Genomic DNA, 12,645 nt, shown 5'->3' with positions numbered 1-12,645 from the left:
AGTCGCGACACAGGACAGTAATTCCTTGTGAAATCTTTCAGCCATTTTGACATAGGGAAGTATTATACAAAAATACAAGTTCTTTTTCTCCCAGCTCCAGCACCTCCTAATTTCAGAAGAGCCACTTTCACCACACCAGCCGTCCTTTAAATGTCTTGATATTACTTGTTGGTGGCAATTTAGTTAAACTGTTGTTCATTTCTGCCAAATTTACTAAACTGAGTCCAGAGTGCCATAATTGGTTGATAAAGGAACAGCTGCCAGAGAACGGAGACTTTTAACCCATCATTCTCATTTGAATCCAAGTATACGATTAAAGGTAAAAGAACAGTAAAATGACAGGGCTACCAAACACTTTATTATTTTTATTTTCGACCTGTCTGCTCCCTAAGCTCAGCAGGCTCCGGTCTGCTCCATGCCCTTGCCCCACCATCTGCGGTTGGGCCTTCAACCTCTCTGCCCCCACCCCTTTGGAACTTCATCCCACAGCCCCTTCGCCTTGCTCCCTCTTTCGCCTCCTTCATGGCCCGTCTCAAGATCTTCCTCTTCAATCGCGCCTTCGGTCACCCTCCTACCCTTACCCTGCCCACCTCCCCTCTTCATCCCAACCCCCTGCTCAGGTCGAAATCCCTACTGTGCAGCACCTTAGGACGTTCCTCCCGACGTAAAAGGCACTATACAAATGTAATTTGTTGATGTTGTTGAAATGGCAGAAAAGTCTCAAAATGGACCAAAAAACAGTTTGTCAATAAAGCTTTAAAAAATAAGTTGGATGAGAATTTGATTAGAAGCAGGATTGTGAGTGATATCATTAAATATAGATAAAGGTAATGGAACTCAGTGTGAAATATAATGTTCCACAACTGTGTGCATAATCTAGGTTTAAAGTTGGATAACTGCTCTGTAGTTTCATTTGATTTACTTTTGAATGGGACAAGGAGAGACTTTGCAGATCCTTTTCTCAGGAAATGAAATTATTTAGTGGAGTCTGTGAAAGAGCAGATTGCATGGGATAACTGATCAGTTACCAGTCTTCTATCTTTCTGCCTTCGTAATTATCTTTGGTCTCTCATTTCTGCTCAGCACCTCTCCAGTTGCTTTGGTGCAACTCTTTAAAACTTCAGTGCACTATGGTATTGGGCTGCAGAATGACCAAAGCAATTTTAATAACAGAAAGTTTCTACGTACAGGATAAAATAAATCAATCTGGATATAACACAATACTTTTTTCTTTCACAGAGGGCTGGTGGTCTGTTTGGTAATCATGTCAGCTATTATCCAGGTGATGGGAGGCTCTCTTTCCCACAGACATTCACCACCCAGCGCCCTTTGCACCTCAATAAATCGGGAAGCTCCCAAGCAGAAATTGACTCACCTTCTCATGAGAAGCTGGTTGATTCTACGTTTACTCCAAGCAGCTATTCCTCTTCTGGATCAAACGCCAACATCAACAATGCTAATAACACTGCCTTGTCCAGATTATCGAGCCCAGTCAACTTCCAAAGCACTGTGAACACAGTGGATGGTCCCGGGAGTTCACTGACTTGCGCACTTTTATTACAAGGAACAGCGTGGAAACTTGATCCCGAAAGGTAAACTTATATTGTAACATGTATTAAGACGTTCTATTTCCTGCAGTTGGTGAATCTCACTATTTCAGTTTGAAGTCAGGATAATGTTCCATTCAATACTTTGTTATTTTTATTATAGTAAAGAATTACAGATAAGGTGGCCGTGGATCAGTCAGGATTCTTGCTCCTGATCACTGCTCAGTGAATACTTGTGGGAAATACCACATGTACACGTTGGGTGAACCGTGGAATGTTACAAAATGGAAGAAAGCTATTTGGTCCAATGGGTCTGTGCTGCCTCTTTGAAACAGCATTCCATTCAGTCTCATTTACCTGCTTGTCCTCCATATCCCTTCAATTTACTGCTTTTTAGATATCTAAATAGTACCCTCTCAAACACTGATAGGAATCTTGCCTCGGCCACCAGAAGGGCATTTCACAACCAAACAAACTCTGTAAAAAAAAAACTCTAAATCTCCCTCTTTGCTCCTTGGCTAATTGCCTTAAATTGGTGTTCTCTACTGACTCACTGATCAGTGGAAATAATTTCTCCCTGTCCATTGTTTCAAAATGCTTTATAATTTAAAATATCTGTATCTGATCTCCATCTTCATTTTCCATGAATAGATTTCCCTATTCATCTCTATTAACCTACATTTTCATTGACCTATTCTTTATCCTTTTACATATTTATAAAAACCCTTAGTATTTTCCTTTGTGACACCTGCCAGTATTTTCCCCTATCCCCTATTGGGATTTTAATCTTTTTCGCTGCACTTCTATATTTTCTATACTCTGCTTAATTTTCCTATGTATCATTATATGTAGATGTATTATTTGTGTCTCTTCTAAATCTTATTTTAAAATCACTAGCCTCTGGGACTCTATCACCCCCATCGTCACCTGGCTCCACTGGCTCCCCATCACTCAGAGGATACAGTTCAAAATCCTGGTCCTCACCTTCAAAGCCCTCCACAGCCTTGCTCCTACCTCCGTGACCTCCTAACCCCCTACCAACCTGTCCACTCCCTCCACTCAATGTGCTCTCGCCTGCTTCACGTCCCCTCCTTGCCCGCCATACCATTAGATGATGGGCCTTCAGCCTCTCTGCTTCCACCGTCTGGAACTCCATCCCACAGTCCCTCTACCTCACCCTCTCCCTCGCCTCCTTCAAGACTTGTCTCAAGACCCTCCTCTTCAACCGTGCCTTAGGTCACCCTCCTATCCCTACCCTCCTTGCTCTCCACTCCTCCTGATCCCAATCACCAACTCGGGTGTGGATCCCTGACTGTCCAGCGCTTTGGGATGTCCTGCTGACATGAAAGGCACTACAAAGTGTAATTTGTTGTTGGTGGTGGTATTTTCATTGTCATTTCCCTACTCACCGAATGAACCCTAGTTTTAGTTGCATTACCTTTATTCATTGAGGGAAGCTGTACAATTTGTACCCTCTTCATTTTATATTTGAAAGTTTTCCACTGTTCATCTTCTGCCAGTTTTTCTACCCAGTTGATCCGTGCTACTTCTTTTCCCTTTGAAATTTATTTTTTTCCAGCCGGGAACCTTTGTCCTTGATCGTTTCCCTACTTTTCATTTTTTAGACTGAATCCAATGAGTTTGTTGAGGATATTCCCAATCCTCATGTTGCGCATTTCATTCCTTCCTAGCTTTTTTTTTGGTCAGCTGTCATATGTGGAAACGCATCACTATGCTAAAAGAGTGTCCAAACCAAGATAAGAATTCCCTGCTTCCCAGCTACAAATGGAAATTCCTTCCTAGCTGGACTGAAAACATATTCAATTCTGTACCTGCCCTTTTTGCCACTCACAATACCGTTGTCCAAGATCTTAAGATAATCAAATTCACCTGTTATTTCTTCATATCCTCTTTTAAGAGATGAGAACAACAGTGACCTCGGATGTGATCTCTGTATGTTTCTCACACGGTCGAATAACCTGCTGACACTCATTCTCTATGCATGTAAAAAGTAGAAAGAGAAACCAGTAGTATTTACTGCAGAAATCGTTATCTGCTCAAGACACAAGAATTCAAACTTCATTGTACATTTGTGCGCTTGTCCATCTGTTCAGTTGTTTCTAGTTAAGCAAAATGAATTGAACAGCTAGACTGTGTTGTGAAAATTCTGAATGGAGTGTATTTCATTGATTTGAATGAAACCCATTCGATTCAATATACAATCAAAAGGAAATGCGATAGCATCGAAAGGAAAAGCGATAGCATCAGCTCTGCCAACCAGCTGTGAGTACAGCCTGAGCAGCACATGCAGCCCCATTGCAACAGGCTGCATATGTCCTCCGTCACCATAGGCAGGGTGAGCCCCAGTGCAACAGGATGCAGTGCATTCTGAGCTCCAGCACCCAGACAGTGTGGGTGGTCGATGAGTCCCAGAAAATGGAATCAATTCACAGCTCCTTTTATTTGTCAGTGGGATCTCTATTGTAAGACATTATCTAATTAAACCATTTTCTTGTCTGTTTTCATGCTTTCTTGTGAAACAGGACACACTATTATGACACACTATATACCCTTCTGAGTGTTCGTCAGCAACTTCATAAGTCTGTAGGGAGAAATGCTTGAGAGCAATATGCAGGATGCTATCCACAGCAATCCACAGAGACCAGGTATGAAGTTATGAAGAGACGTCAACATGGATTGAGAACCAATAGGTCCCGTCCCCTGAATCGACTGGAATTATTTGAGGAAACACTTAAATTAGTACGTGAAGATAATCCAGTGGAAATGCGTTACTTTATTACGTTATTTTAAAAATACATATGATCTTTTTCTACATGTGAGACATTTAAAGAAAGTTAAATCTCATGGGATTGATGGCAAATTGGCTCATTGGGCTGAAAATTTAGCACTGGAAAGCAAAAGGTGACAGTAAATGACTCAGCCAGTTTATCCTTTGATCAACTGAGTTTACAGGAAAAAGGATGAAATCCTAGTTTGTGCTGGGTAATTATTCTCAACCAGGATTGCTGTTAGAGTGCTTCATTGAGTCTCATCCTGAGCGAAATAAAGAAGAATCAGTGCAAATCCTGGCTCTCGCTCACTATGCAATGACTCCCTGCTGGAGGTGCATACATGTGGACACTGGCTGAGCACAGGATTGGGTTCTGCAAAGATGCTTCTCACAATCATAGCCTCTTGTCGCTCACTATCAAGAATCGTACGTGAATAAGAGGCATTTAGACAAAGTATCCCATTAAAAGGATAAAGGAAGTCAAAGCCTTTCAGGAGAGGAGAAAGGCCTTCGGGAGAGGAGAAGTTTCATTACTTTTTCCTACCCTCAGTTCACCACACAGTTAGGCCTCAGTTAGTGCAATTCTAAACCCGGCGTCAGGGGTTTGAGAGCCATGTTGGAGGCTTCTCCCATTTCTCTGGGTTTAATTTCACTCCTTCTCAAAAAGGTTAACCTTTGAGATCATCATCTCACCCTTGGGAACGTATGAGGGACACAAATCCAAACTCTAAAATAATCAAATTCCTGATTTTCAAAATTCTGCCTTTTGTTGACATTTTCTAAAGAATATATTTGCTCTTCAGCCAGATGAGCTGGACGGTCTGGTCCCTAGATTTTGAGGTTCTGCCTTGTTTAAATAGACCTGTTTAATGGAATAAGAGGCCCACTCTGAACTGTAGATATCTCACTGTGAACCTCCGAAATATTCTGTGAAGTTATGTTCAGTTGTGCCTCTCCGACTTGAAACCTCAGCACTAAACCAAAAGAGCCACCATGCAACTAATTGCTTTCCACTTGCAATTTATTCCATCTTGTATTTGTTGATGTGGTATTTAATTCAGGCATTTCAAGTTCTTTGGAATTCCATCACTACCAATGGTAGCATCTTAACTGAATATATTAACTGATCTCACAGGTACCTATCTTGTACTGAGCAGTGGAACTAGAGGACACAGTCTGTGATTCAAAGGGGGTAAATTCAGAACAGATCTGTGAAAACATTACTTCAGTGAGCCAGTAATAAATGTATGGAACAGGCTCCTTAGGGTGATGATGGAAGCAGAAAGTGTTGATTTTTTCAAGAATAAATTAGATAGATTTCTGTTACGAAATAATATCTTGGGAAAACAATATATGGGTAGGGACATAACTTGTGCAAGGTGAACTGGATGGACCTTGGTCTTCTTTCGCCTAGCAAATTCTTATGTTCGTATGTTCTTACCTTTTTTACTGACTTTTCTTCAAACCAATACATGTCAACATCACCGACTGAGGGAACTGTGAAAGAGAAAAACTCATCTGAGCTTGCCACAGTGACCTTGCTTACAATTCTGCATTGACTGGATTACCTAAACCTAGTTCTTAACCGTGGAAAAAACAACAATGTTCAAGCCAATTTGCACATAGTTTAAGATTGCCAACAAAGATTCGGCAGCAAATGTCAGATTACTATCTGTTTCCTGGAACTTCCTGATATCATTACAGGCAGAAACAAAAGAACCCTCACAATTGTCTGCCTCAAAGAAAATGGTTTAATGGCTGGATTTTGAGATCCAAAATAAACGTAGCAGCCTTTTGTCAGTTGATCATAATGCTCATCTTATCAACTAGTCTTAAGAATTTATTTGCATTATCTGATCGTGAGAATTGGATAGTAAATAAACTATCTACTAGATTCACACCGAGACCTAATATAATAATAATAATCCTTGTATTTGATATAGCGCTTTTCACGTCGGGAGGACGTCCCAAAGCGCTTCACAGAACACACTGTAAAGTGAATTGACTGTATATTTGTGGGCGAACGCGGCAGCCAATTGCGCACAGCAATGTCCCACAAACACTCGTAGATTGAAAATGACCAATTTATTGTTTGTTTTTTTTTGGAGGGATTATTATTAGGCGTGTGGAGTAAGGAAACTTGCCCAAGGTTTCGCCCTCTGCCTGGGATTGAACTCCGGTCTCTCGCTTGCAAAGCGAGTGCTCTAACCACTGAGCTACAGGACTCCACTAATATACAGCAATTCACAATAGGAGTTGGCAACAGTGTTGCATCCACACAATCTGGTTCTTGAATAATGTTCAGTATGATACGTTTCTGATTGTTGGAAAGGTTGTTTGCCACTCGGAATTGCCAACAACTCAGTGAATTGTCACATGCATTAGAATACATACGTTAGAATAAACAGGACATTCAGCCAACTGGTCTATGCCGGTGTTTATGCTCCACATGAGCCTCCTCCTGCCCTTCTTCATCTAAGCCTTCAAGCATAACCTTCCTTTCCTTCCTCCCTCATGTATCTTATCTATCTTCCCTTTAAATACATCTACGGTATTTGCCTCAACAAGTTCTTGTGGTAGCATGTTCCACATTCTCATTACTCTCTGCTTAAAGAAATTTTTTGTAACTTCCCTATTTGATCTATTTGTGACTATTTTATATTGATGGCCCCTGGTTTTGTTTTCCCCCACAAGTGGAATCATCTTTCCTATGTCTACCTATCAAAACCTTTCATATTTTTAAAGATCTCTATCAGGTCACTCCTTACCCTCCTCTTTTCAAGAGAAGAGTCCAAGCATGATCAGTCTTTCCTGATAGGTATAACCTCTCAGTTCTGGGATCATCTTTGTGAATCCCCTTTGCACCCTCTCCAGTGCCTCTACATCCCTTCTATAATGTGGGGACCAGAACTGAACACAGTATTCTAAGTGTGGTCTAACCAAGGTTCCATAGAAGTTTACCATAACTTCCCTGGTTTTCATTTCTATCCCTCTAGAAATTAACCCCAATGCTTGGTATGCCTTTTTTATGGCCTTGTTGATTTGTGTTGTTACTTTTAGTGAATTGTGTATCTGTACCCCTGGATCCCTTTGCTCCTCTCCCCATTTAGGTTTTCATTTTCCAGATTCCATATTAGATTCCATTATATAGTGAACATACACAATACCTCACTAAATGTTCTTTGTAACTCTGTTGCATATTCTGAGAATAGCAGTGAAACTCAGAAATCGTAACCAGCAGTGGCACAACAAATATTTCACATGAGCTGTGCATGAAATCAAACAAAATAACTCAACCCAAATACCTTGTAGGTATTTCTAGTTATTTTGTTGTTGGGAGCCTACTCTGCCATTGCCAACCATTGTTAATGCTCCCAGTGACAAAGGTGCAAAGGCAAGATACCTTATTTCATTATCTCATTGTATCCTGTGGATGCGAATGTGTAGAAATGCACCAACCACGTCTCTACCTAAAGCAGGAGTGGAAAAGAAAGCAAAATCACCTGATAGTCAGTCTCAGCTCTTGGTCTTCACTACTATTATAGGGCCAATTGGTTAACAGCTCCACTAAGCATCTGCTCAGGACTCGTATTGATATCATGTTGCATAAGTGAAACCAAACCAAAAAGAAATTGGGATTTCCAGCTCTACTAAATGTCGCAGTCAAGTCACAGAGCATCATTCTTTGTCCAGCAGGATTCATTACTTAACTGCACAAATATTTGCGAGCAGGTTTATGATTCGTTTGACTAATGCTCATTTATCATGTTACACTGATGGTTGTGAATCTTTTATTGAAACTGCCATATTCAAATCATTGTTCAGTGGTTTGTAACCCTGAAATATTTGTAGAAACTGCCAATGTACAATGTACGCTTTTAATAGGAGAATATTCCTTTGATCAGTATATTCATTTTGGGGGAAGGGGGGGCTTGTCTCTGACATTTTCAATGCTTTTTATGATCTTACCTTCATTATTTGTAGATAATAACATTTCACAAGAGACCACATGTGTACCATAAGTGAGGTTTTGGATGTACAGTCAACTAATTACACTCCATTTCTCTGCTGTTGTATGTTTGTTTTGATTTCTGTGGCCCTCGGATTTAACACTTTATTTGCAATGACTCTGGTGCATTTTTGTGTTTTCAGCTCAGACTCCGGAGAAAGTCACTTGCCAATTATCCAACGGGTGGAAGCATCTCCGGATGAAACTTACGATGAAAATTTTAATGAAGGTCCTGATTGCTGCAGTGAAGAAAGCATGCTTTCTTCACAACTGTGAGGCATTTTCCTATTCTTCTTGGTTAGGTGGCAGAATAACCAGATGCAAGACAACTGATGAGAGCAGATTGCTCACCTAGTTGATTCTTGACTGTTGCTGAGAAAGTTGAGGAAAAATGGCAATTTTTCCATAGACCAATGGATGCTCTAACTGTAGAGAATTGAACCTAACTGGTTTCTAAATGTCCCCTAATCATGAGAGCCTGTTACAGCTTTAAATTTGGTGGACTGTGTAATGCAGCTGTTCACAAATGTACTTTTTTGACACTGCTTTGTGCGATCCATTGGTGTTTGTACTTGTATGTTTTCACAGCACAGTCCTGCCATAGGTGTGATGAGCTCATTTTAGTTACTGTTTACTTGGTACATGCAAAGTTCCTATTGGTCTTGGAAACTATCTAATTCAATCATTCAATTTCCCAAAACATCTTGAGCTTTATCCATCTTGGGCATCCAATTCCATAGAGGTCTAGAGAGCTATGCATCCTTAGCATCTAATATTTGAACAATCTAAGAGCTAACTATCTTGAACAATTGATTTCCGCAGTGACCTAGAAAACAAACATTGCTTATCTTCTGATATCACTCAAAAGACTAATTGTCTTTACTTTTCGATGTTCCTGGCAGTAGAATATATCTACTTCTAATTTAACTTGTATTAGTTTCTGTGACAGAACTGCATTTTTGCTTATCCCAAATGCAGCTGAAACACTCAGCCATGCGTTTGTCACCTCCCACCTCGACTACTCAAACGCCCTAATTGTCGGCCTCCCCAGCTCCACCATCCACCAAGTCCAGTTAACCCCAAACTCAGCCAGCATACTCACCTGCACTAAACTCAGTACCTCAATTACACCAGTTGGAGCCAGGCTCCACTGGCCGCTACCACTGAACAAATCAATTTCAAAAACCTCACACTTATCTTCAAATGCCTTCATGCCTTGGCAGCTCCCTACCTCTCCAACCTGCTTACTCCCCAAACCATTATCCGCTCCCTCTGCTGGACTGGCTCCAGCCTCCTGCTTGTTCCTCGTGCTCTCCGTTTCACCATCGGTGGCCGCACTTTCAGCCACTACGACCCAAAGTTCTAGCACACTCATCCTCTATCTCTCTGCCTTGCCCCCTCCTTCCCTATCTTCAGGTCACGTCTGAAAAGCTTGTTCTTCGACCGTGCCTACGGTCAGCTCCTCCTCCCCCCGACTTGACGGTGTATTCTGCCACTGTCAAGTGCTCTGGGAAGTTACATGAGGGGCTCTATATAAATGCAAGTTATTGTTTTTGTAGGTACTGATACAGTATTTATTCTTACGATATTTTTGTATGAATGTAAAATACATCTCATTTTCTTTGTCTAAGTTGTACATCTGTTTGTCTGATTCGCCTTTGCAGGATTTGTTATCAGGATGAGGAGGATAACAAACAGCTTACTCCATCAGTAGACTTTTGTGAAGAAAGTGAAAAAAAATGGCAGTCTTCTCCGAAAGGGCTTCTTTCAGTAACATCGTTAGGTAGGTAGCTTCTTAATAAACATTATTTATATGATCAATATAAAAGGCTTTGAATAGAATTGTAATAGAACCACATGAAATGTCTGCAGGCTGTGTTACTCAAGCATTTTCTCATAGAATAATGGAGACTTTCACGGCACCGTGGATGAATCAAAGCAAGGATTTTGATTGTTGCCATGGAAATCATGGGAACCCAATCACTTACTGCATTGATAAAACATACACTAATATATACGATCGCTCATAATCTCCCCAACTTTTTATACTCGACATCTGTTGCCATAATAAAATCAATTGTAACACAAAGATTTCAAGATAATATGCAGTGCAAGACAGCATTGGACATAAATTAATGTGTTCCAGACTTGTATGAAGGAACAGATTTTAGATTCTGTCAAAATGCCCTAGGTGGAACTGATGTTATTGTTGACTTCTCACTGCTGTAAAAAAACAAATAATTGCTTTGATTTTCTTCACTTTTTACCCAAGAGAAGACCAGGCGGTTCAATTAAATTTGATTTAAGAATATTGTTTTCAGATCTGCATTGGCCATGACACCACCCCCACAAATGTATATCAGTCGTACAAAACAAGCAAAAACATAGGATCATTAGTGCGCCAAAAAAGATTTCATAAATTAATCATCAACCCAGGCATCTCCTCCTCATCAGCAGCTGAAATATTCATTGCCAAGCAATGTTTTGTTGGTTTTCTAAAACCAGGATTGCTTTTCTTTTGTTTTCCTTTTTTTAATCTTTTGCTTCAGTTTCTGTAATAGCAATTTATTAATTAGTGCCAAGGCCTTTACTTATTTATTGCTGCTTTTAACAGGAAGAAGATCATCATTTCACCTGGAGTGCCTGAAGAGACAGAAGAATCACGGGTTAGCAATCTCTCGGACAGCGTCACTCTCTCAGAGGACAGCACTACCACTGCACTTAATCCAGCACCAGGTAATATTAAGTTAAACACAAACTATTACATTTACCTCAACCTTCATTTTGCTTTGAACAAAGCAGTTCCCATGTAATACCAGTCTGTATTTCGCAGAATAAATTCAGAACTTCTGTATAAATATAAAACTAATGTCAACCCACAGAAAGAGATAACAATAATAATAATAATCCTGGTATTTAATATAGTGCTTTTCATGTCAGGAGGGTATCTCCAAGCCCTCCACAGATGGGATATGGTGTAAAGTGCAGTGAATGTGTATTTTGTAGGCGAACACAGTAGCCAATTCACTCATAGTAATGTCCACAAACAATTATGAAGCGAATGACAAATTTTATTTGGGGAATCCCGGCAGAAAGTTGCTTCTCTTTTCGAATAGCACCAGTGAATTTTTAAAGTCTACATGAACAGGCAGTTGGGACCTTGGTTAATGGCAGAGACCATTGTAGATTTTGAATAAAACAGGTCGCTGAGCTACATTATTAAATCGTTTGAGTTTAGATCCCCAGACGTCAGAGTCTGGTCAGACCCCACATTGAGTACTACATAAGGGGCTTTCCAGACCATGGAGGCAGTCTAGAGAAGAACAATGAGGACGATGCCCAGAGTCAAGACGAATCAGCTCCGATCAACCATTAGAGAAGTTAGGGTCTTCAGTCTTGAGATAAGATGACTCATAGAGATGTACAAAATATTAAATGGGATTGAAAAAGTAAACCCAGATCAACGTTTTAGGATGGATCACCACAAGAACAAGAGGAAATTGTAAAGGCCGATTTCAAGACAAATAGCAGAAAGTATTTCTTTACTCAAAGGGTAATCGACAACTGAATCAGGTTGCCAGGAAAGGTGGAAGAGGTCAGGTCACTGGACTCATTTAAAAAGCAGCCATCAATGCTGTGATGGGTGTGGCGGGAACGGTTTTCCTGGGTGTTTTGGAAGGATGAGATCAGATGGATGAAAGAGCCTTCCTTCATCCACATATTCTTGTGATCTTGTGAAGAGGGAAATAGACGAATATATAAAAGTCAGAGGCTTAAAGGGGTGTGGAGATAGGGCAGGGCAATGGAATTGAAAGCACAACTTGCTGTAAGAGCCTCAGTGGGCCAAATGGCCTCATTCTGTGCTGTAAATTCCTATGTTGCTATGATCCCTTGATCCTGATATTAATAAAACAACAACTAAATTAAATTTATAGAGCGCCTTTCACGTCGAGAGGACGTCCCAAAGAGCTGAACAGTCAGGTGTCGGGGCCCTAGCAACAACAACAACAAGATTCCATTTATAAAGCGCCTTTCACGTCAGGAGGACGTCCCAAGGCGCTGCACAGTTGGGTCATGACCCGAGCAGGGGGGAAATGGTCAGGGTGAGGGGAGGGAAGGGAGGGAGAGAGGAGGGGGGAAATGGTCAGGGTGAGGGGAGGGAAGGGAGGGAGCGAGGAGGGGGAAGAGAGTCGAGAGGGGAGCTGAAGGCACGGTCAAAGAGAAAGGTTTTGAGACCGGCCTTGAAGGAGGAAAGGGAGGAAGCAAGGCGAAGGCACTGGGGGATGGAGTTCCAGAGC

General features: G+C 41.0%; 1 protein-coding gene across 1 annotated transcript in view; it reads left to right on the top strand.

The window, feature by feature from the left end:
* cacna1c (calcium channel, voltage-dependent, L type, alpha 1C subunit) overlaps positions 1–12,645 on the top strand; it is a 270,222-nt gene that overhangs the window by 252,039 nt on the left and 5,538 nt on the right. Inside the window, exons 44-47 of the mRNA XM_042335422.1 lie at positions 1,240–1,592; positions 8,491–8,619; positions 10,012–10,130; positions 10,962–11,083. Of these exons, the coding sequence (XP_042191356.1) occupies positions 1,240–1,592; positions 8,491–8,619; positions 10,012–10,130; positions 10,962–11,083 (723 nt within the window). The remainder of the gene's footprint in view (positions 1–1,239; positions 1,593–8,490; positions 8,620–10,011; positions 10,131–10,961; positions 11,084–12,645) is intronic.

Source organism: Callorhinchus milii, unplaced genomic scaffold (genome assembly GCF_018977255.1).
Source record: "Callorhinchus milii isolate IMCB2004 unplaced genomic scaffold, IMCB_Cmil_1.0 Scaffold5, whole genome shotgun sequence".
In the NCBI taxonomy this organism is placed as follows: Eukaryota; Metazoa; Chordata; class Chondrichthyes; order Chimaeriformes; family Callorhinchidae; genus Callorhinchus; species Callorhinchus milii.
This window is presented reverse-complemented; position numbering and strand designations above follow the sequence as displayed.